Source organism: Aquarana catesbeiana, linkage group LG01 (genome assembly GCF_042186555.1).
Source record: "Aquarana catesbeiana isolate 2022-GZ linkage group LG01, ASM4218655v1, whole genome shotgun sequence".
NCBI lineage: Eukaryota > Metazoa > Chordata > Amphibia > Anura > Ranidae > Aquarana > Aquarana catesbeiana.
In genome coordinates, this window is record NC_133324.1 from 600,859,063 (window position 1) to 600,885,527 (window position 26,465).

General features: G+C 42.1%; 1 protein-coding gene across 1 annotated transcript in view; it reads right to left on the reverse strand.

The window, feature by feature from the left end:
- The window catches only part of LOC141107789 (fibrillin-2-like), a 223,829-nt gene that overhangs the window by 94,326 nt on the left and 103,038 nt on the right, over positions 1-26,465 (reverse strand). The window contains exon 6 of the mRNA XM_073598767.1: positions 21,650-21,745. Within this exon, the coding sequence (XP_073454868.1) occupies positions 21,650-21,745 (96 nt within the window). The remainder of the gene's footprint in view (positions 1-21,649; positions 21,746-26,465) is intronic.

Consider the following 26,465-nt stretch of genomic DNA (forward strand, 5'->3'; position numbering starts at 1 on the left):
AGCAGTGATTTTAATAATGCTTAAAGTGAAACAATAAAAATGAAATATTCCTTTAATTATCGTGCCTGGGGGGTGTCCTTAGTCTGCCTGTAAAGTAGCGCATTTTTCCCGTGTTTAGAACAGTACCACAGCAAAATGACATTTCTAAAGGAAAAAATGTCATTTAAAACTGATTGTGGCTGTAATGAATTGTCGAATTCAGGCAATATAGATAAAAATCATTGAAAAAAACAGCATGGGGACCTGGGTCCTGCCCCAGGGGACATGTATCAATGCAAAAAAAAGTTTTAAAAATGGCAGTTTTTCAGGAGTAGTGATTTTAATAATGCTTAAAGTGAAACAATAAACATGAACTATTCCTTTAATTATCGTGCCTGGGGGGTGTCCTTGGTCTGCCTGTAAAGTAGCGCATTTTTCCCGTGTTTAGAACAGTACCACAGCAAAATGACATTTCTAAAGGAAAAAAAGTCACTTAAAACTGATTGTGGCTGTAATGAATTGTTGGATTCAGGCAATATAGATAAAAATCATTGAAAAAAACAGCGTTTTTAAAAGTTTTAAAAATGGCAGTTTTTTCAGGAGCAGTGATTTTAATAATGCTTAAAGTGAAACAATAAAATTGAAATATTCCTTTAACCACATGCCGACCGGACCATAGCCGAAAGTGGGCTTATTCTGGGTGGGCGTCCATGAACGTCCTCACAGAATCGCGCTCCCGCGCGCCCCCTGCGGCGCGCACTGGGGAACATCCATGACCGCCGGGTTCAGGGGACCCGGCGCATCACGGCTCACGGTAAATTGTCACTGATAGCGGCCGTTTACCACGTGATCGCTCCGTCAAATGACGGAGCATCACTTGTAAACAAACCGGCGTCATGTCATGACGGTGGTTCCTCCCTCCCCTCTCTGTACCAATCGGTACAGTGTGAGAGGAGAGAGGGAGAGATAGTTTGCAGCGCTGTGGGCACTACAGATCCAACCCACAGCACTGATCAGTGCCCATACTATGGCAATACTCTGCAATACTATGGCAATACTCTGCAATACTATGGCAATACTATGGCAATACTATGGCAATAGTTGCCAATACTCGCCAATACTCTGCCAATACTCTGCAATAAATTTTAACAGAAAGAGAATTTTTTTTTTTTTTTTTTTACTGAATTTTCAGTCTTTTTTGATTTATAGTGCAAAAAATAAAAAAAACGGCAGTGATAAAATACCACCAAAAGAAAGCTCTATTTGTGTGAAAAAAAGGACAAACATTTCAAATGGGTACAGTGTTGCATGACTGAGTAATTGTCATTCAAATTGTGAGAGCACCGAAAGCTGAAAATTGATCTGGTTAGGAAGGAGGTTTATGTGCCCAGTGGTCAAGTGGTTAAATATCGTGCCTGGGGGTGTCCTTAGTATGCCTGTAAAGTGGCGCATTTTCCCAATGTTTATAACAGTACCACAGCAAAATGACATTTCTAAAGGAAAAAACTTAATTAAAACTGATTGCGGCTGTAATGTATTTCGGATTCTGGCAATATAGAAAAAATTAATTGAAAGAAATGGCATGGGTTCGCCCCCCAGTCCATTACCAGGCCCTTTGGGGGGGAAAAGGGGAATCCGCCACCAAAATTTAAAAAAATGCGTGGGGGTCCCCCCAAAATGCATACCAGACCTGAAGGTATGGATTTTAAGGGGAACCCTGCGCCAAAATAAAAAAAATGGCATAGGGGTCCCCCACAATCCATACTAGACCCTTATCCGAGCACGCAACCTGGCAGGCTGCAGAAAAAGAGGGGGGGACGAGAGAGCGCCCCCCCTCCTGAACCATACCAGGCCACATGCCCTCAACATGGAGAGGATGTTTTGGGGTCCCCCCAAAAACATCTTGTCCCCATGTTGATGGGGACAAGGGCCTCGTCCCCACAACCCTTGCCCAGTGGTTGTGGGGGTCTGCGGGCGGGGGGCTTATCGGAACCTGCAAGCCCCTTTTAACAAGGGGACCCCCAGATCCCGCCCCCCCGTGTGAACTGGTATGGGGTATATTGTACCCCTACCAATTCACCAAAAAAGTGTCAAAAATAGTAAAAATGACAGGAGACACTTGGGGACAAGTCCTTTTTTAAAAAATAAAAAAATAAAAATAAATCCCATGATGATGGGGACAAGGTCCTAGTCCCCACAACCCTTGCCCGCTGGTTGTGGGGGTCTGCGGGCGGGGGGCTTATCAGGATCTGGAAGCCCCCTTTAACAAGGGGACCCCCAGATCCCAGCCCCCCCTATGTGAATGGGTATGGGGGCCAAAAAAAGTGTCAAAAATAGTAAAAATGACAGGAGAGACTTTGGGACAAGTCCTATGTTAAAAGATAAAAAAAATAAAAATGTCCCGCGATGCAAATCCATCTTCGAAGCACCCGACAATCTGAAAAAATTAAAAAACCCTGCAACAACTCTGCCTCCATGAGAGGCTCTCACCGACTGACTCTTCTTTGCGATGACAGCTGTTATATAGCTGAGGGCGGGACCATCTGGTGACGTAAACAGGTGACCCCGCCCCCTCTGATGCCATGTGACATCAGAGGAAGGCGTGGCCACCCGGTGACATAAACGGGTGACCCCGCCCCCCTCTGACGCCACGTGACGTCAGATAAAGGCGGAGTCACCTGTTTACGTCAGCGGATGGCCCCCGCCGTCAGCTGTATAACAGCTGTCATTGGGAAGAAGCATCAGTCAGCGGGAGCCTCCCATGGAGGTGGAGTTGATGCTTTTTTTTTTTCCTTTTTCGGTCTGTCGAGCGCTGTCATCAAAGATGGATTTACATTGTGGGGCATTTTTATTTTTTAACATAGGACTTGTCCCAAAGTCTCTCCTGTCATTTTTACTATTTTTGACACTTTTTTGGCCCCCATACCCATTCACATAGGGGGGCCGGGATCTGGGGTCCCCTTGTTAAAGGGGGCTTCCAGATTCCGATAAGCCCCCCTGCCCGCAGACCCCCACAACCACCGGGCAAGGGTTGTGGGGACTAGGAACTTGTCCCCATCAACATGGGAAAGAAAAGTGTTGGTGGTTCCACGCAGTAGGCTAAATGATTAAGGAACTGCTGCCCCTACAGATACAGCCACCTGGGTGGAGTACAGGATATAATTGAGAGGGATGTAGGTGTGGCGCTGTTCACGTGTTATAGGGTGTATAAATTGCTGTGCAATTTAAAGACATTTGAGTGTACAACGAGTCTTGTATTAGTTTACACTACTCAAGTTAAGGTGACTAGTGCTAAAAATGTTGTTAAAAATATAAAAACAAATAAAATAGGTGTAAATTCAAAGTGACGGGTGCTCTTGTTTGTGACACGTAATGGTCAAATTATGCAATCCGTATACATATTTACAGTCCTTCAATACATGAAAAATTTAAAATTAAAAAAAAATTTTTTGAAAAAAATTGAATGAAGAAATTATTCCCAAACAAAGTGACAGGTGCTCTTCAAAAAGTGACACTAGTGCTCTTCGAACTTTTGTGCTGTAGCTCTTTATAGTGCCCCTGTAGGAAATGCATTCACCGGAAATCCTAACCCCACACATATTATTGTGCATTCACAGTATCTGCCAGTATCTGCCACTGTGCAGCACTCTGTAGAGCCACGGTATGCTTTTTTTCCTAATACGATCCTTTATGCCTCCCACATGTAGAAGAAGAAAGCTCCCATAGCATGCTTTGTTTGGAAATCATTTCTTCATGCAATTTTTAAAAAAAAAAACCTCAGGTCTGGTAAGGATTTTGGGGGGACCCCTAAGCCATTTAAAAAAAAAAAAAAATTGGCGCAGGGTTGCCCTTAATATCTATACCAGACCTGAAGGGCTTGGTATAGATTTTGGGGGGATCCCCACGCATTTTTTTTTGATGCGGGGTTCCCCTTAATATGCCTACCAGACCCCAAGGGCCTGGTAATGGACTGGGGGGTGGTGGAAGGCTGTCCACAAGGTTTAGGAGTGTGTCTATGAGAATGTTTGACCATTCTTCCAGAAGCGCACTGATGTTGAACGAGAAGGCCTGGCTCACAGTCTCCACTCTAATTCATCCCAAAGGTGTTCTATTGGGTTGAGCTCAGAACTCTGTGCAGGCCAGTCAAGTTCCTCCACCCCAAACCCGCTCATCCATGTGACCCTCGACAGTCACTTAGCCGACAGGGAGCTGGCAATGGTGTATATGCTTACTCACTCGCCGGACGCTCTCCATACCACATTGGGCAAAGCTCCTGCTCACATTACCCAGAGTGGCTGGGTCCCTGCTCTCAGCTGAAGGCTATGTTCCCAAGAGAGAGACTCCTCCCCGGACCAGGCTATTTATGTCCTCACACAGCATTCTTCTCTCTCTCCCAGCCAGCTGGAACTTGCAGTCTGGATCCAATGCAAATCCTAGCTCCTCAGACCATATATCCCACAATCCCCTGCTCTCAGCTGTGGTCTCTGCTTGCTTTGCATTCAGAAGATGATGACACAGTGCCCAGGCTGAGCACTAGAGGGAAACAGGCTCACTGCAGCTGGTATTACAGAATGTCCCAGTTAGCCAGCACCTGGCTGCATATTAAGAACTAGGAAGAACAGCTGAAAGAAAATCCTATGGATTTCATCTCATGTATTCATGTAAAACAGCAAACCACATATACACAAGTTATCAATAGCTAGCGACATTTTAGTTACTGTTTTTGTGACTTCAAAAGTCACAAAAGTTACTTGCATGGCAAGTCAATTTCCTCACCTTAATCACAGGTTATAAAAATGCAAAGAATCCTGTTACCCAGAGATAAGTAAGTGAAGGGAACCTTATTTCCCTCTTGCCAAGCTAGAAGAGGTTGTAATCTGCTCACACCATAACTGCCTGATATCCAGCCCAGTCTTTTTAAAATCAGCTTTGTTTGTTGTTGATGTATCTGATCACTTATTGCTTAGTGGACCTGTCATATCAAGCCGCATTGATAATGGTGATAGTTAAAAATTGAATAATAGGATTAGTTGTTAGAATCTAATCCGACAACAATGTATTGTACACATAACTGCTATAGTACTACCTAGTGTTTACAACTGTATGTTACACTGGGTTTTAAAGCCAAATCTTTCTTTGGAATTACTGAGGAAGGGTTGGAACCACTGCTGGGGTTGTTTTTTGGTGTCTGTGTCACCACTGGAGAGATTTTTCCTCACTTCCTGTTCTTAATGCAGGGTGTCAAGGACTGTCATGGTAAATCTCTTCACTCAGAGAAAATTTAATGACATCTCGGGGGCCTTGAACTTTTGTCAGATTTTGATTACTTTACATGTCTTTCTGTTCCTGCAAAACCTGTCCTTCCCCTGGTGGGTAATAGGTATCAAAAAAAAGCATTAAGAAGTTCAAAACATTCCCCATGTTATTCAAAACTAAAACAGTACTTACGGTAAATTCCTTCTTGGAGTTCATTAGGGACAAAAGGTCAACTCTGAGACAAGAAGAAAGGGAGAAAGGAGGCCTGAGGCCTCAAGACAACCTTATCTCTGTGTAGAATCAGAAAGGTTTCTTTACAAAAAAAAAAATGCCAACTTAGACACTCGTCTCACAGAAGTGATGGCAACAAGGATACCTTGTGAGTAAGAGTAGATAGGTTTAAGGCTGGGTTTCCCAGCATTCCAATTCGCATGACAGGAGAGTGTGACGGCTCTCAATGGAGCCGGTTCACACATCTCCGGGGAGGCCGCGGAGCGCAGTACAGAAGGGTCCTGTGTGTCTATGGATCCGTCTCAGGTCCAAATTCAGGCAAAAATTCTCACCTAATTCGGACCCGAAATGGTTAACGGGGTTGCACTGGACCCTCTGCTGTGAGCCGCTCTGCAGATAGTGTGAACTCAGCCTAAAGGATGGTTTAGTTGGAACCAAGTTGAGATCCCACAGAACCACAGGTGGATATACAGGTGGCTCTCTGGGGGGGGGACACTCTGTATGAAGGCTTTCACCAAGGAAGCAAGAACTGACCTGAAAGATTTCAAGCAGAACATTTGTGGTCAAAGGAAGACTTCAGCACCTCTAAAGAGCCAGAATGGAGTGGATGCTCCCCCCCCCCCCCATTTTGAATACAGTGAAAAGGCTTAAGTAGAAACCCTGATATTTTTCTTTTTCTGGGACCAAAGCTATGAATTCCTGAAAGAGGAGTTGTGCCTAGGGCAATGTCGAGGTCTGCTAGACTTTGCAGGTATTTTGGGAGGCTTGACGCAATAAAGCAGAAGAGAGGTAAAGGCTAAAATTCCATTTATTTACCCTTGGACACAACATCCTTCACACATGCTTTAGAGATGCTATAGAGAAGTCCACAGGCTTGGAGCCAGGCTTTCTCTTGCGCCTGGAGGACTGGGAAAAATGAAAGAAACTCTTCCTAACCTCACTGCCTGCCTTGAGACTAAGGCAGGCAAATACACGGTTCGAATCTTGGCCGGTTCCTCCTGAACTGGCCGAGATTCGAACAGTGTATGGGCAGGCTGAATGTACCAAGTTGATCGATCGATCAACTTGGGTACAACTAGCATGCCAGGTTTTACCTGCGATTATTGCTAGTGGCTGGGCTTCCAGCTTTTTATCTACAGGATCTTTAAACACTAGAATGTCCTTGAACAAAATAGTGTGAGTTTTGCTAAGGCATAAGATGGCGGCATCCCCGACAGGAAGATAATGTATTCCTTTTCAATGGGGTACTGCCAAACAAAACACTTGGGGGAAGTGAATAACTTGTCAGATTAGACCATTCCCATATAAAACAGGCTTCAGCAGCAAGTGTGCTAGGGACGTTTTGACAGGTTTGGGACTTCTGAGGGATCCCAGTGAGGAAACCATGCAGGCTCTGGGAGGCAAGTGAGAGCAACGCAGTTCAAAAGTGGTACAGGCCTCAATTCTGTCTAAGGCTTACTAACAGTTTTGTTTGGTAATGTTCAGTTTTCTGTTGGCTGAATTATAACAATCTTGTCTCACTGCTTCCCTTAATAAAGAACAAAAAATAAAAAAGTATCTCCTGGAGTTGGTCTTTAATGTTCTCCTTTGTGTTAAATATGTGCCTTGTCTCTACGGTTACAATTTTACCACTTACTAACCATAGAGATTAAGAATGTTCTAATTAGAAAGCAGCCAAAGGGGTTTGGTAATTTTAACCATGACTCTACTTGCTCTATTATTTTCAGATTAGACCATTCCCATAAAAAACAGGTTTCAGCAGCAAGTGTGCTGGGGACATTTTGACAGGTTTTGGTCTTCTGAGGGATCCCAGTGAGGAAGCCATGCAGGCTCTGGGTGGCAAGTGAGAGCAACACAATTAAAAAAGTGGTACAGCTCCCAATTCTGTCTAAGGCTTACTAACTTTTTGTTTTATAGTGTTTAGTTTTCTGTTGGCAGCAGTATAACCCTCTTGTCTCCCTGTTTCCCTTAAGGAACAAAAAAAAAAAATTCTTCTGGAGTTGGTCTTTAATGTTCTCATTTGTGTTAAATATGTGCCTATGTTACATATGAAACACGAAACTAGCACATCAACACATTCTTTAAAAGCATATCCAATGCTTCTGCTCTGTAAACTGTACATGAATATTGCCCAAGATTGAGAGAATCGGTCTAACTCCAGACATAGACTAGCGTGCATGTAAGTCTACAGATAAACTAAACCTTTTGTTGAGATCCATTTTTTGTACTATGATTGTTTATGCTAGATGTCAAAGTGATAAAGAACAACTTGTGGATGTCTATGACTGTACATTTGTATTTGAATATATATGTGTATTACAGTAGTAACAGACTGCACTGTAAATATGTATAGCCAGCAACGTAATAGTTTACACACAATCTTTCAATTTCTATATACAAACTATATATCTTTTCATCATAGACAGTTCAAACATTGCATTTTCTAAAGTGTTTTTAGGTAATGCCTCAAAAAATATTCACACACTCTGGGGTTGATTTACTAAAACTGGAGTGTGCAAAATCTGGTGCAGCTGTGCATAGTTGCCAATCAGCTTCTAACTTCAGCTTATTCAATTAAGCTTTGGCGAAAAAAACCTCAAAGCTGATTGGTTTCTATACAGAGCTGCGTCAGATTTTGCACTCTCCACTTTTAGTAAATCAACCCCTATGCATCTTGTACTTCATGCATATTATGGTTGATATACCAATTGGACTATCCATCATATATTATTCTTATCATTATCATAATATATTATGACATTACCTACCACAATACCTTATCAGTAATGTTAAATATACTACAGACTAATTACAATAATGCAAAACTTAGTGGCTATTAGATCAGAGATAAATCAAGCTATGAAGCCTTGACTCAACGTAGAACTGTAGGCTAAACTTTTTTTTAAATTTTGGATAGAGCAAGGGAGGGTTTTGTGAAATTTTATTTCATCATTTGTGTCCCATTGCCAAGATTTTCCTTCACTTCCTGTTCCATAGCCAAACAGGAAGTGAGAGGAAATCTCTGCAAATTAAGGGAATTTCTTGGGGACCCTCAGTTCACCAGAACGAACGTCCCCATTGAAAGATTTCCCTGCTGTTACTTTTCTGGGGACAACCCAAAATGTAGGATTTCTTTTACTTTCACTTTCAATGATAATTGTAAACAGGACACATAGAGAGGGTGAATTTCCTTAATCGGGGCACAGACAGCGATATAAACCTGACAGGTGTTCTAATCCCTCGCCACTCTATCCAAAACGAAAAAAAAAAAATTTTTGCCTTTATTTATACTTTAATGGACTGGGAGGGACAAAATAGATCATAACCATTGTTAGAAGCATCAACTGGGCTGTAGGCAAAAAAGGCCACCCCTTGTCTCTACAGTTACTATTTTACAACCACTCACTAACCATAGAGTTTAAGAATATTTTAGTTAGAAAGCATCCAAAGGGGTTTGGTAATACCTTCTACATCAGAAACAGTAGATCTGATTTTAGCCATGACTCTATTTGCTCTTTTATTTTCAACGGATATATTTAATAAAAGTAATTCCTTGGAGAAAAATCAGAGTGGATTCCCTTTAACGCCTCCACCCTCAGACAGGAGACTGTGAGCTTTTTTTATATCTCACTCTTCACTCTTCCTGGTTATGTCATGACATAATGTTGTTTAATTTGGTACAAAACTAAACATTTTTACTGTTCTAAATTGTTGGATAACAACACACCATGTACTTCCTAACTGAATCTTTATTTGTTCATAAACACAACGCACAAGAGATGAATGGAGATCTCTCTCGTGTTTTGCTTTTATGAACAAATAAAGATTTTGTTTAGAAATAACTGGTGTGCAGTCATCTGAATCTGTCGAACAGTGGTTGTCAGTAAGCAAGCTAGACAGCACCTGGCTTAGAGCGGGTAGGTCTGGGCCCATCAGGAGCAACCTAACCATTCATAAAAATCCCAACAGGCTGGTTGTACAGAAGTCAAATGGTAGATTGTCCTCTGTACAACCAGGTTGCCCATAAATGGATTGAAATCCATAACCATATTAGGGCCAATTTAGACAAGCCAATTAACCTACCAGCATGTCTTTGGGGGAGGAAACCCATGTAGGCACAGGGAGAACATGCAAACTCCAGGCAGGTAGTTCAGTGGTTGGGATTCAAGCTGATGACCCCAATGATGCTAGGTGGAAGTGCTAACTATTTAGCCACTGTGCTGCCCATCTTCCATATCTATTAATTCTTGCCTATGTGCCAGTTTAAGCTGTTTAAACCATGACAATTACTAAGGTTTTGTTTCCTGTTTCAGGGCGTCTCTTTTCTCCTGCAGGATCCTATGGAGCCACCCTTTCATGCAGGGACTAGAGTTATGTCTCCCTACACTGTGGGCATCAATAAAAACACAGAGCCTTGTAGCCTAGGATGGCAAGGCACTCCCCTAAATCTCCCCTCTCCTCCCCCTGTCTTCTTCAAGCTAAAAGACTGTCTGGAGACTGCACTGTCCACTGTGAAGACCGGAGGATCAGGAAAACGACACTGACATAGCAGGAGCCAGTAACAAAGAAAGCTGTAAACTGCAAGCAGTGGGGTAAGAATTTTAAGAAATAGTTTACTGGGGAATGTTTACTCTATGATGCTCAATGCCTTCATCTACAAAATGCTGAGGGTTTAAAGCGGTAGTAAACCGCTGCAATAAGAAAAAACTTTCCCCTGCAAAATAATAGCATAATGTGCTAGTATGCATCGCATACTAGCACATTATGAAATACTTACCTTAACATTAAGCCCTCAAGCAGAGCGCTGTCACCGCTGAGAGGCCTTCTATCTTTCCCAGTCGAAGTTTGCAAACTCTGGCTGTGTCCGGACGCCATCAGTTTCAGCATGGTGCTCTGAAGGTTCAGCACGGTATGCCAGACCTTCAGAGCGCATGCACTAGTGACGTCACCGGCTGCATCCAGGGTGAACATCTCCTAAACGGTGCACGTTTAGGAGATATTCATTTTACCTACAGGTACGCCTTATTATAGGCTTACCTGTGGGTAAAAGTCACAAAACGGACTTAACTACCGCTTTAATATTACTTTAAAGTGCAAGTTCACCTTTACAGAAAATCTGTAAGGTGAACTTACACTGGACTCCCTTCCCATCGCACCTGGTCCCGCTAACCTGGAGTCTGGCAATCACCCGTTCTGACAGATCATATCACCACTTTACCAGTTCAGGGATTTGAAATCCCCACGGCATTCTCTCCTCTGCGCTTGCGGTGACAGGACAGGCAATGCGGATTCTGATTGGTCGGCGCCGCCCATGTGACGGCGCCATCCAATTGGAATGTTCCTAAATGTACCTCCTGACGAGGTACGTTTAGGAAATTAAGCCGAGGGGATTTCTAAGCCCCAGGCCGGTGAGGCCGCTATAAAAGGAGCGGGAGATCACCGGGCTCCAGGTCAGCGGGACTGGGGGGGGGGGGGTGAGGTAGGGGTCCAGTGTAAGTTAGTTCACCTTACAGATTTTTCTGTAAAGGTGAACTTACCCTTTAAGGACTAGCAATGGTAACGTGCAATATATTCAGTTTTTGTTTTTGGGTTTAAATATACTTTATGATGATATACTGTATATGTTACGTGTTCAGATTTAGTTGGGTGATGTCTCAGAACTCTGTGGTGTAATTGGTGGCATCAGTCAATAGAGGAGCCTCTCACTAACATGTAAGTGATACCATCCTGTGGCCTGAGCACTATTTTGATATGTTTTGCTTGGCTAGGCAGCTCTTATATATACACAGCTGGCGAACATGTTTCATCTCCCAGAATGGGCTCAGAGACATTCTCCAGGGGTTTGTAAATTTAAAAAAAAAAAAAAAACTTCACTGCTATGAGCCTATTGCTCCAGAGTCAGAAATAAATCTAAAATGTGTGCCTATGTGTGTGAACCAAAGACTTTCTTTATTTATAAGCTTATTTATATACTTAAATACTAAGTTTTTATAAAACGTTACATACATTTTCTTTACTTCGCTCTTACAAAACAAGAAGATTTACTGTTTCTTTGTTTCCTCTAGATGTGTCTACACCTCTACGTACTATATATAATTGTGCAGCGGTGGTCTCCCTTTTTGTGCCCCAAGGTATGATGTCAGAATAGGAGAATTTCTGTCACCATACTATACACAGCAAGCTAAAGCAGGGACCCCAGAAGCATACTTCTGCAGTCTTCTGCCCCCATTAAGTTTACATTCCCAGCCTTGATTGTAAATTTTAAAGCAATAATGGCAGTCATTTATCGTAAACTTACACATTTACCAAACACAGTCCATAAATATTAAAATACTTCAAGTGGAATCAAACCAGTACTAAACATAACTGATAAACATAAAATAACAATCCAAAATACAACATACAAATAATTAATAATGTATAGTGGCATATACACTATATTGTCAAAAGTATTGGCACGCCCGCCTTTACAGGCATCATCCATGTCTTTATGGACCTTGCTTTGTGCACTGGAACAGGAAGGGGCCATCCCCAAACAGTTCCCACAAAGTTGGGAGCATGAAATTGTCCAAAATGTCTTGGTATGCTGATGCCTTAAGAGTTCTCTTCACTGGAACTAAGGGGCCAAGCCCAACCCCTGAAAAATAACCCCACACCACCAAATGATTTGGACTAGTGCACAAAGCAAGTTCCATAAAGACATGGATGAGCGAGTTTGGAGTGGAGGAACTTGAGTGGACTCCACAGAGTCCTGACCTGAACCCGACAGAACTCCTTTGGGATGAACTTGAGCGGAGACTGCGAGTCAGGCCTTCTCGTCCAACATCAGTGCCTGACCTCACAAATGGGCTTCTGGAAGAATGGTCAAACATTTACATAGACACACTCCTAAACCTTGTGGACAGCCTTCCCAGAAGAGTTGAAGCTGTTATAGCTGCAAAGGTTGGACCAACTCAATATTGAACCCTATGAACTAAGACTGGGATGCCATTAAAGTTCATGTGCGTGTAAAGGCAGGCTTCCCAATACTTTTGTCAACATTGTGTAGTTATCCCTACTGGTGCACTGGTGTTCCAGCTGTCCTTTGGTTTCGCTCTTCTCTGGCAGAAAAAGTGCCATGTTTGAATTTTCCTTCTGCCGACACTGCTTCTGCCCTTTATGAGCATATTAACAGCAATCTCACGCTGGCACAGTAAAGGCTCTTTCAAAAGGGCAGCCGAGGGGAGTAAAAAAAAATAGGTGGCTAAATCACAGTTTTACTGCCCCCCCGGCCACCCAAATCCTAACAATACAGCCTGATAGGCTTCACGGCTGCAACATTTTTAACTCGGGGGGCAGAGTTTGACAGGCGTAGCTGTCTGCCAAACATTCCCATTGAGTTCAATGAAGCTGCACCACATCTGCGAGCCAAACAATTTGTTCACAATTGCGGAGCAGTTCTGCACTGTAAAATTACTGTTCTGCAGTAAAAAAAAAAATAAAGAGGCCTAAATGCTTGTCAGCCGCTGCTATGCCACCATCTGGAAAGTGATCCTTTTTTTGAGGGCAATAAGCATTACCACAAGTTAGAAAGAAGCCTAATAAGTAACTGAGCTTCATTTTACTTCCCTCATCATTTTATCCCTCACAGTTACTACCTTTTGTTTCATCAGTCCCTCCCTATTAGGGCCCTGAGGATTACATCTTTATGGCGTTCTCTGCGGTCACGGCACAATGAACAATAAATTGCACATGCACAAGTCATGTCATTGACCAGAGCAGACAGCAATATATTCTCAATGGCATAGCTTTAGAACATACAGTATGGAAGGTATATAAAAGGGATTATTGTTTTTATTATTATACAGGATTTATATAGCGCCAACAGTTTGCGCAGTGCTTTACAATATAAAGGGAGACTGTACGGTTACAATACTATAAAATACAAGAGGGTTAAGAGGGCCCTGCTCATAAGAGCTTACAATCTAATAAGGTGGGCCAAGAGGTACAAAAGATTATAACTGTGGGGGATGAGCTGACGGAGGTGATAAAAATTCAGTTAGTTGGAGGTGTGATGAGTTTTCAGGGATCGCCCAAAGGCAGCTAGAGTAGGAGATAGCTGGGCAAATTGAGGTAGACAGTTCCAGAGGATGGAAGAAACTCTGGAGATGTCCAGGAGACAAGCATGAGGGGAGGAGACAAGGGAGCTAGATAACAGAAGTTCTTGAGAGGAGCAGAGAGGTTTGGGTGATATTTGGAGACAAGATTGGTGATGTAGCTCGGGGCAGAGTTGTCAATGGCTTTGTATGTTGTTAGTATTTTTAATTTAATTTGCTGGGCAGTTGAAAGCCAGTGGAGGGATTGGCAGAGAGGAATGGTAGACACTGAGTGGTTGGTAAGGTAGATGAGTCTGGCAGCAGCATTCACGATAGACTGAAGAGGGGATAGCCTGCGTAGAGGTTAACCTACGAGAAGGGAGTTGCAATAGTCAAGGTGAGACATAACAAGGGAATAAATGAGTAGCTTGGTGCTTTCATCAGTAAAAAAAGAGTGAATTTTAGAGATGTTACAGAGGTGAAGACTACAAGCTTTTGACAGCGATTGGATTTAGGGCATAATATATGTTTTATGATGGGGAAAAGTGAAAATGTTGGGGTTATCTCACTTTGAAAAGAAAAAGGACAATAAGATAAACGCAATCACAGTTATTAATACCTCACACCCGGTTTTCCACAGACCAATCTTTCTCTCTCTCAATGACTGTGTTTTCCTAAGATCAGTGAGATTTTTTACACAGACGTGGTGAGAGAGAGGTTTTTTTTCCAAGATGAGAAAGACAAACTTCAGACCACTGACTAATCAATTTCCTGAGCACCGGAATTACAGTCAGAAGGTCAGCTGGTGGTGTCCACATGCCTTCCTACAGGGGCTTTTTATAAACAGTCTTTTCTTTCACCCGTCCTGATGACAAAACCACATTACGACTTCTTCCCTGTGTAGGGGTTGTGGTTGTGGAAGGAGGGGACGTACATTTTCACAGCGGTATTTGTGCAAACACTACAAAAACATGCATTGTTTAATATGTGTACATATGTACGGCGAGCTTTCCTTGGCCCATTTTCAAACAGTGCTTTTGTGTGCTAAAGCCTGACATCTGCTTGTCGCACCCACCCTACACTGCAAAATTCCCCAACTTTAAAGTGGAGAAAGTTGTCTAGAAACCCTTTCAGTGCCAGCTGATGAAGAGAATAGCTTCGAGTAAGGCCGTGCCTGTTTTTAGTTATGATTAGGAGTTGGATGTTCAAAACACTTTTTAGAAGCTGTTTATGCAGAAATATAATACAAATTGTTCAGGGACATAGAGGGGGCCATTTAAAAAGCAACTGCTTCAAAAAATAAAAAAGCTTTGTGCATTTATACGCTATAGAGTGTATTTATAAAAAATATTTGCACACATTAAACTGCATGCACGTTCATTTTATATAGGTGTCGTCAATATCGAATGCCATTAGGTTATTTTCTCTCCAGGGCAGACCCTCTTCATTCATAAGGAAAGTGTGAATTTGGAAAATACCATATTATGGCAACTAAATGGAGCAGACAATCTTACTGAATGAGTATATATTTCCTATGATCATAAGCTCCATCTTGTGGCCATAATGCTGTATTCCCTGATTTATCCACCCTGAAGAGAAAATAGCGTAGTGATATTTGATGTTGCTGGCATTCACACAGAACAAACCCACATGCAGTTTCACATAAGGATAGCTCTGATTTTTTTTTTTTTTGTACTATATACACCCCTTACAAAAACTCTATAGGATGCCACAAGCTCTACACACCTCAGTCTGCTTTTTATCAATGGGCTGCAGAATGCAGTAGCACTGTATACTGTATACAAAGTATAATGGAGAGTGGATAGTGATAGCTTTTCTCCATTATTATTGTACCCCAAAGTTTCCTTGTGATGGGGCTTAATAAGCTTTAATAAGGCAATGCAAAGTATTTTGAATCTCTTATGATATTTTCTTGGAGTGGTATGCCCCGTACACACGGTCGGATTTTCCGACGGAAAATGTGTGATAGGACCTTGTTGTTGGAAATTCCGACCGTGTGTAGGCTCCATCACACATTTTCCATCGGATTTTCCGACACATAAAAGTTTGAGAGCAGGATATAAAATTTTCCGACAACAAAATCCGTTGTCGGAAATTCCGATCGTGTGTACACAAATCCGACGGACAAAGTGCCACGCATGCTCAGAATAAATAAAGAGATGAAAGCTATTGGCCACTGCCCTGTTTATAGTCCCGACGTACGTGTTTTACGTCACCGCGTTCAGAATGATCGGATTTTCCGACAACTTTGTGTGACCGTGTGTATGCAAGACAAGTTTGAGCCAACATCTGTCAGAAAAAATCCTAGGATTTTGTTGTCGGAATGTCCGAACAAAGTCCGACCATGTGTACGGGGCAGTAGGCTTCATGCACACCGGATGTTTTTAACACTACTGTTAGGCCCCTTTCAAACTGGGGCGGGAAGTGTGTCATCGGTAAAGTGCCGCTATTTTTAGCGGCGCTTTACCGTCGTTTTAGCAGAAAGGCTTAAAAACCACCGCAAAGCGCCTCTGCAGAGGTGCTTTGCCAGCGGTATAGCCGCGGTGCCCCATTGATTTCAATGGGCAGGAGCGGTGTATACACCGCTCCTTCACCGCTCCAAAGATGCTGCTAGCAGGACTTTTTTTCCCGTCCTGCTAGCACACCGCTCCAGTGTGAAAGCCCTTGGGCTTTCACACTGGAGAGACAGCAGCGGCTGTTTCAGGTTGGTTTGCAGGTGCTATTTTTAGCGCAATAGCGCCTGCCAAACGCCCCAGTGTGAAAGGGGTCTTAGGGGTGTCTCTAAACGCTCCTGTATCTCAGCCTACGTTTCCATGCACACATAAGAATTTAGCGACAGGAGCGTTTAGAAGCAGAAAAAAAACGCATTACCAGCGCATCCAAGAGCAGCAGCGTTTTGGCAGAAAAAAAGAGTTGGACCTGCGCATAAACGAACGTTAACGCTAGGCTAAGTGCATCAAGTGCTTGAGCGTTAATTCATTTCAATGGCGAGAATAAATTATTAATCTGGCTGATTAAATTAATTAACGCCCAAACGCTTGATGTGCCTAAATGCGTTCACTGGGGTCAATCGTTTTTCTGCAAAAATGCTAGTGCATTGGAAAGGCGCCTAGGAGAGATGGGCAAACATCCTATGTGCGTGAGGCCTAAAAGAATGATGGGAACACATTTTTCAGAGCAAAAATCTATTCTGCAAAAAATATGATGACAATAATATGGTTTTATACAGAACAGGTTCAAACAGAGGACACAAAGTTATATAAAGAGCACTATGATAAATGAGAAAAATATTATAGAAGTATCTTATCTGACTTGTAGAATTTTTGGCAATCATTGCATTCTATGGTGTTTGTAATTTTCTCATTAGAAGAAACATTATAACTTACAAGCTACAAAGGCAAAGTTCAGTCGTGTTTCTACAGGCCAGATATATTTCTGCATATCTATATAATCTGCATCTGGGATTTCCTTTCTGTAAGACAGGAATGTCTTTAGTTCAATGGCATACCCTGAACATTCCCTGGGACCACTACAGAGTAACCCAATGGAAAACTCTACCAAAAACTTAAAAAAGGGTTTTACTGTGCAGTGAAAAATGTAAATGTTTACAGTAAAACTATGGTCAATCTATAAAATTACAAATGCTATTTAGGCTATCAAAATTAATAAGATTAGGACCTTTTTTTCCCCTGGAAAATTTTGGAAAGATCTGTTGATCCTGCCAGGAGAACCATTTGACAGGCACTTCCTTTGATGAGATAACAATGCTCTTCCTAATGTAGTGAAATCACCATATTGTTGTCACCCTTGCTTCTGCTGCAGCTGCTTAGATGTTGAATGGTGAAGAAAAGGGTGGCGGCACTTCCAGCTTTAAATTATTATTTTATTGAAAAACCATTAAGAGCAAGGACATGACCAGCTCCAAAAGTTCAGCAAAGATGCTTAGATGTTGACAACGTTGTTAGTACTATCAGTAAATAGCCTCACCTAGCTCTGCCCATAGCCCTTTTTATTGACAGCCAGTTGGTTGCAGGAGCAACATGCTGGAGATGATAGAAAAGTCCTGCTCAGTCCTCTTTAGCACTGTTTAGAAAGCTGCATTTACCATTAAAGTAAATGCCCAGCCAGTGTTAGATAAAGAGCAGAGGGTTATATAACCTACCTCCCCTCCCCTGCTGACTTTGTATTATTGTTGTCGTTCAATGTTACAGTAATAGTATAAATGTGGAGAATCTAAAAATTTAGGCTGGCAGCTTTTGCATGCCATAGGACTTCCCTGATCACCTTGGGTTATGATAAGGATGAGTAATTTTGAATTGAAGTGCCACACTGCAATATTCAAGTCCAAATACAATTCTATTGCAATATTAAATTGTTTACATACCCAACATATTTCAAGGGCTGTACCTCTTCTCGCTTCATCAGGGCTTATAAAAAATGAAATGGTGTAAGTGGACTAAAATATATAGTTGGATGTTATTGGAATAAGTTTTCAAAACAAACTGTTTTAGGATTGCTGTGCAAACTCATTCCAGTAACATTTAACTATAGATTATAACTATGAATTAAAGATTATTATACTTGGACTAACAGTGAGGCGCTTTAATTCTAAATGACTCATCCCTACCACAACCCAAGGTGATCATGGAAGTCCTATGGTATGCAGGATTTCAGATATTTATTGCTGTCTGTGTCCCTGCTGAAGATTTCCCCTTACTTCCTGTCTGGTGAATTCATTGTCAGCACTGTTATTGTCCCTACTCTATCCAAAACTATGGCTTGATCCAAAACTATGTCTTGATATATATATTTAGGCTTCGTTCACACGTGAACTGGGGTTAGAGGCGCCGTTTTACTGTCTCCCAACCACCTGACTGAACCTGGGCATGCAGCCGCTTAGGGCTGTACACATGGTGTAGCTGCAGCAAAAATTCAACAGCATGACCCAATTTGCAGGAGTTGCACCGCTGAATGTGATCAATGGGGTCATGCTGCAACTGCCTGCAATGCTCGTGAATACAGCACAGCAGTGTGGCATTTACAGGGTTAAATCAGGAGGTGAAGAGGTGACATAACACCTCCTCACCCCCTGTTAAATGCCCTCTGAAGAGTGATCCAATAGGGACCCCTAGGACAGATTTTCCACTTAAGGATCAGGCCTATTCTGACACTTTTTGTTTACAAGCAAAAAATCTGTATCCCCCCCCCCCAACATTATTTATATATATTTTTAGCAGAGAATAAAATGGCAGTTGTTGCCATTTTTTAATGTCACGTGGTATTTGGGCAGTGGTTTTTCAAACACAACTTATTTGGAAAAAATACACTTTAATAAATACATTTTAAAAAATGCAGTATATAACCCACTTTTTTTGGAAAAATGCTGTTACATCGAGTAAATAGATACCTAACATGTCATGCTTTACAATTGTGCATGCTTGTGGAATGGTGCCAAACTATTGTACTTAAAAATCTCCTTAGGCGATGCTTTTAAAACTTTTATAGATACAGAGGAGGTCTTGTGATAACAATAAAGCATGACAGGTCCTCTTTGTCGAGAGATCTTGGGCCAATAAGACCCCACATCTCTCCTCTACAATGGAAAGCATCAGATAAAAAAAAACCCCACATTGTTCTAATGCTTTCCAAAAAAAATAAAAATTCCTTGTTTACATTGACCATGAACCGGAAGTGATGTCCTGACATCGTTCACGGCCTCAAAGAGATGAGTGGAGGCCATCTTTCCTCTGCTAACCTCTATGACCTCTGGATCGGTTTCCAGGCTTCTTGTGGAGCCAGGTAAGCCCGTGAACCACTGGAAAGAGGTGGTGGGAGCTGCAACCCCTCCCGCCACTTCCAAAAGTGATCCAGTGGCTAAGCAGCCACTCGGCTTACTTTTATTGGAAAGCGCAGCGGCTGAGGAAAATTTTAGTACCGAGGCTATGGCATCTAGCTGCAGCCATAGCCTTGGTATACCATAAAATCATGAAATATTTTCCCAGTTAGGCAGTCAGAAAGTGGTATTTTTTAACCACTTCCCACCCAGCCACTGCACATATACGGCCGGGTGGGAGCTTCCGCCTTCTGAGTGGATGTTCAGGAACGTCCCTCAGAAGGAGGGGAATCACGTGCGCGTGCCTGTGCAGCGGCGCGATCCTGATGCGCTTGTGTCACCCGGACACGGCGCATCTCCGATCGGCAGGAGGGCTCTGTGAGTGGCCCCTCTGATCTCATGACGGCTGTGTCCAATCAGAGCCGTCATGTGATGTAAATAAAGAGCTGGTTGCTAGAGAATCGGCTCTCCTCTCCTCACACAGAAGTTGTCAGTGAGGAGAGGAGAGCAGATTGCTGCAGCCAGCCGGTGATCAGTGAGTATGAATTGTTTTTTACAGCTTTTTACATACTGATCACTGGTGAACACAGTGTCCCCACAATGTAAACACACACAGTGTCCCATAAATAGTGTCCCCAAAACACTGTCCCCACACACTAAAAACACCTGTCCCCACATATGTAACACTAAAATCATATGTCCCAATGATCATTTGCGTACATATGTCTGTGATCACACAAACCAATTATTATACATTTAACAGGATTTTTTTTACCAAAGATGTAGCAGAATACAATTTGGCTTAAATTTATGACAAAATTAGATTTTATTGGATCTTTTTTAAACCAGAAAGTAGAAAATTTTAAATTTTTTTCAAAATTTCCGCTCTTTTCTTCGCTTATATCACAAAAAATAAAAAATTGATTTGTGAATAAATGCCACCAAAAGAAAGCTCTATTTGTGTGAACAGAATGATAAAAATTTAATTTGGCTACAGCGTAGCATGACCGCGCAATCCTTATTGAAAGAGCGCTGAAAGCTGAAAATTGGCCTGGGAAGGAAGGGAGTGAAAGTGCCCAGTATTGATGTGGTTAAAGACATCTATCACTCTGGGATGAAACAACAAATGCTTTGGATGGACTACATTGTGTTTTTACAGGTCAGTTAGGAGGCACTTCTGAGCAGATCTCTAAGTAATTTGATATTTGCTTGACTTACTCTGTCATCAACTTTAGCAGATGGCAACATAAGTTGGCATCACAGGACTTATATTGATTTGTTCACTGGCAAAGTACTTTAGAGGTATGAATTACAACCTTGCTTCCTTCTGATATTGTCCCACTGTGAAGCAGAACAGTGAACTATTCACTACTACACATTACCTGTTGTCTTGTTTTCTTAAATTGACACATTGTCTTGAAACATTCTTTGCACCCAGTAGGAATTGTTCAGATTCTGCCTGGTGCCATGACAGAACCATAGACACAGCTGTGTCTACAAGATTCAGCTGTATTTACGCATGCTGAGAGCCATTAGGAGGGCATTGTGTAGTGTTTTCTCCATAAACACAGATGTGGCCTTAGTTTCTTTGTGGCAATACGAAACACTTGGGCCTTTCTCATTGGGTGCAATGGGTAGATTAGGAGCCCAATTATGCATTGGAGAAAAAAAGGATACTTCTTTTAAACTTGCTTGTTTTCCTACTTTCCTTACAGCAGGAGAACATGTTTGAGTTTTCAGATATTGCCTTTGTTTTTGAAGTAACTGAAATATTGTTTTCTAGCTTTCCTTTCTCCCAAGCACATTTTGGATTCATTGCGATGTGGCAGATGCATTGTCCTGAATTTTAATGCATTTTCCTGCACAGGTTAAAATGCACGAACATTCTTTATTTAGGTTTTTACAGTCATACGGAGATGTGCAGGATCACAAAAGTGTAATAGCGTAACCTTGGGTTATTGCAAGTGCGGTACCTCAACACGGATAAAATCTGAATGAACTCTTTGTGCATTTTGAGTGTTTTGGCATGTGATTTGTCATTCACATCAATTCAGATGCAGTCTTTCAAAAATGCAAAATCACCCACAATGCATGTGGTGTAAATGGGCCCTTATTCAGCTGCAATACGTAAGCCTAACATGGCACTAAAATAAAGTATAATAAATATTAAAAGTCTGCTAAAAAGTTGCATATACACATTGATAAATAGATATACATGTATTCATGCAATATCTGATATACAATAATAAAGTACCTCTTTCGCACTGAGGTCCTGTAAAACCATAGACACAGGCACATCTATTGGGTCCAATGCAACGTCCTCCATTCTGACAACCATTTTCACAGACCGCTGTAAAGACAAAAGAAGTTGTTATTCATTTTGCAAAAAGGGTAGCACTTAAACGTCAAGTTTTGGTAGGACTTAAACTTCAGATTTTACTCAATGAAATATAAACCTCAGTGTACCAAACTAGATGTATTAATAAAAAATGAATTGTGGGATTAGCATACAATGCATTAGAAATGCATCTGCCATGCATTTATCATGCATTGGCCATGTGTTCACGACTCATAAAAGAACAAAAGAAAAGTCCAAACTAATTTCAAACTCAAAAGCCTGTGTAAACTAGATCTTATCTATAGGTGTGCACAGCCTATTGCACAAATGCTTGTGATTGTAGGTATACAGTGTCAGTAGAGCAGTGGATTGTGTCAGTAGAGCAGTGGATGTATCAGTAGGGCAGAGATTGGTGTCAGTAGGGCAGTGGACAGTGTCAGTGTTTTTTTTAGGAGTGGAGGGGTAGCCGGCAGCTCTGTGGGAAGAGGGGGAGACCAGAGGAGCACACAGGGGGGCCAGGGCAGCAGAAAGTAGAGGAACAGGGACAGGAGGGCAGCGGGGATGACATATACCGTACTGGTTCTGATCCCCTGCATTTTCCTCCTGTGGTAGCTGAATGCTGGTGGGAGGGAAAGCAGGAGAAGCCTACTTTCAGCTGCTGCAGGAAGAAAATACAGATGGGTTCCAGTAAATGCTGCCCCTCCTGTTCAGATTCCAGGGGTGGGCAAGGAAGGATCAAGGTCTACGCGTCACCTGCCCCTGATCGCCGGGTGGATTGTGATTGATGGGTTGCTGACCCCCAAATTAGGGTGTGCTCAGCCACACCTGGCACACCGCTTGTGCACGCCTATGACCTTCTCACAGAACACAAAACAAAGTGGAAATGCATCTCATTCATTTAAAGTGGACATAGCAATGACAAAAAAAGCATACAAAATGAAATGATCTATCTAAAACATACAGTTATACTATAGATCTTTGCTAGCTGTTTCAAGCAAAAAGGCAACACTACGTTTTGAATGGGTGGAACACAAAGACAAATATGAGATTGTAGCAGGCAAATGCTGGGATAAACAGATAGGATAAAGATGTCGGAATAAGAAATTATTCAGAGATGCATACAGCAGGCAAGCATCAGGAGTGACACAAACCAGGAAGCTATTAGAACAGACAGGGGTCAGAAGAGAATAAAGTCAAAAGGGTCATAGTGCCTTCAAGAAAATTAAGAAATATGAAGCATACAAGCAAAGGAGAGGCAAGGAGCAGGCACGTAGTGGCCCACATTAGGCATGCATTTTGGGAGACATGGAACAAGCAAAAAGTGAGAGAGACATAAAATAACAACTGGCAAACACAGGAAACACATTAACTGAGAGAGGTACAGTGGAATTGGGAATGCTCAAAAACCAGGGGCAGAGAGGGAACATGAGAGAGAACATGAACAGAAGTTGAATAATGGGGGCATCACATGGTGCTGGCATGTCATGGTCAGCCCAGCATTTGGACAGCAGAGATCTTGATTTTCTAAGGAAGCCTGATATTTTAGTAATAGAACATTTAAATAGCATTTGTTAGCGCCCAAATCTTTTTGACTTTTGTGTGACACATCTAACTGTAGTTCAAAGAGTCTCATCGCAACACAGCCACATGTGAAACAAGGTTATTGGTGTAACTAAAATAAAAACTCAAAACAGCTTAAATGCAATTTACAACAGATTTGCTTTTACCTTATGTGCAGCTTTGCACTAAAATGAAAAAGTGTTAGTTACTGTAGGAAACCATTGCTTCCTATGGAGTTGTGATGAGTTTCTTTTAAAGCAGGGAGACATGCCACAGCTGAACAGAGGTTACTGCAAGCCAGATGCTTGTCTGTGTAAGCCGTAAATCCAAACATGTTAAATAATGGCACTGACTGATTGAATGGAAGTAATGTTTTATAAATATGGTTTAAAGGGAACCCCTTTCTGATATTACAGGTTGCCTGGTTGACTTGCTCATTTATCAGTTTAATGCATGGGTGCTCAGGTTGAAGACCCATGGTTCAAAGCATATCTGAAACCACTTTTTGTTTTCATTTTGAGTAGAGTATTGAGGGGGTTGGAAGGTCTGACAGATTTTTATTGCTGTCTGTGTCTCCTGTTGGGAAGATTCACTACCTGTATTTGTTCTGGTGACTATGGGTTACTGGGCCTAAAATTGAGGGAAAATACCAGAATTGGGAAATCTCACTGCAAAAAAAAATAAAAATAAAAAACCCCACATAAAATACAGGGATTTTATGCATTGTCCAAAATTAAAAAATAGGAATTTGGATTTACCTGTAAATTCCATACCTCTGAGTACTGTACAGGACACAGAAATTGATTTTTAAACCATGGGACTTATACTGCTACATTCAGGTGATTGGACACTGGCGAAAGCTTTGCTGGGGCTGCTCCCCAGTGTATCCATACAACCCAAGCAATATGGAGATAACAGAGAAAAGAGGAGAGGGACCTGTGTCATGTACTGTAGTCCAAGATATGGAATTTACAGGTCAAAATTCCTATTATTTTATTCATACAGTACAAGACACAGGAATTGATTCTTGGACATGGGACATCCCAAAGCATTAGTTCAAAGGATGGGCAAAACCTTTTTAAAAACATCAGCAACAGGCCCACAGGAAAAAAAAGTGAACAGAGAACCAGGTGGTGGCCCTGCAACTTTGTTAGAAAAACAGGTACTAGATGCTGCATAAGAATACCTCTGGAAAATGGTCTTAGGTAACGAAGGGGGGATTTTGTTCCCTGGGGGCAGAAAAGAGCAAATTAACATCCCAGCCAACTGGAAAAGGAGGGAAGAATCCCTTAGAGCAGTGGTTCTCAACTCCTGTCCTCAGGACACACTAACAGGCCAGGTTTGCAAGATAACTGAAATACATCACAGGTGATATAATTTGCTGCTCGGTGATTGCAGTATTCTAGTCTGCTTCTCCCCAGGGTAATACTTAAATTCTGGCCTGTTAGTGGGTCCTGAGGACCGGAGTTGAGAACCACTGCCTTAGAGGGACTGCTCCAGAAACAGAAAAGGTCTTAGTTCCCAAAGGAAGATGTGGCAAGTATCCATAGATGACAGTCCTGACCCCACCCATAGATATTAATAGTAATATGTAATAGTAAATTGTCTGACATGCCTTCAGGGTAGGACTTGAGGAGGAGAATGACATTCCAACAGAAGACATTAAGAAGAGCACCAGGGAAGCACAAATAATTGTCTTCCGGTTTACTTGATTCCCATGCAGCATTAGAAAAGGAGGGGGCACCCAAGAAGAAAAAAGGGTAAGTCAATCAGAACTACAGCTGGAAGGGGTAATTGTGAGAAGAAGGCCCTGTTTGTACAGAGGACATTTTATGGGAGTTATCCCCTTGAACACAAGGGTAGGGCTTTGAATAAACAGGAGTACCTGAAAAATGTCCCAGAGAGACACAAGGCACAGAAGTTCACAGCTGGCGACAAAGAAGAGCAACTTCATGCAAAGAGATTGCACAGGGAGCCAAGGTGTTAGGGAGAGGGTATACAAGGTTGAGCAAAGACCTGCAGGGCACCAAGGGCCAGATGTTTGGTGGGAGGCAAGTGGCAGGGTACCTACAGACCGCATTTGGTGAAGGAATCAAAAGCATAAGGAAAGTACTAAACAAGTACTAAACTGGTAAGGACTGAAGTCAACCAATACAGAAGATTGGGTTTTTTCAGAAGGCAATGACAAAATGGGTTATCAGTCCAAAAATATTGATGACTTGGTAAGCCACAACCCTGACATGGGGAGGCAAGTACATAACAGAGCTCAGGCAGAGTCTGCGAGTTGTTAGCCAGGGAGATGTGTGTTATGGCAATAAGGAGTTAAACTGGCTCTAGGTAGTGGAGCTAACGTCCCCACTTAATGAGTAGAGGAAAACTGGTACTAGCTGTCTAAAAAAAGTCCACCAGCATTACCTGAGAGAAATTCTAATGGAGGGGCAACTGAAGGGTGCCAATGAAAGCATGTTCCCGAACATGGGACAAAAAAATTATCCTGAAAGAGAATGTGACAAAGAATGATATCAGGATTAGACCCAGTACAAGGTTGGGAGAAGAGCCTGAGAAGGATGCAGATCAAATGAAAGGAAGTGTGAACATTAGCATTTGGGCATATGGTTCAAAGAATTAGTCTTGGGAGTCTTATAGTAAAAGGTCTCCAAAGCACCCTGGGATATGAAAGTTCACGGTGTGATTAAGGATCTAATAAATAGCACCACAGAATGTGGTGTTTTTATTGCAGTCATTTAAGGACTTTGATGGGTGAATAGTTTAGCAGTAGAACCCATCACATTGTGTTTGCTCTTAAAGGTGGAAAATCTCTCATTTGAGAGATATAGTGAAAGGTCTACAGGAGACCTTACAGGAGCCTAGCTTCTTCAGCAAAAAGAATAGATGTTTTAAGGGCATGGTGGGACACGCATCCCTAAATGGACAAGGATTCCTGTATAGGATTTGGAAAGTCCTTGTAACTCTTCCTAAAAGGGAAAGAAATGATCATCCCTCGTGACTTTATAGCAGCAATGAGTTATAGGGAAACTGTCTGCAGTTTGTGAAGGAAAGGGCAGTAATAAGGAACAGAAAAAGAACAGCAATCAAGACCCTTTGTGTGCCTCCCCGAAAGACAGAGGAAAATAGAAGTTGAGACATCACTGTTCTAACCAGGAGCAATTGT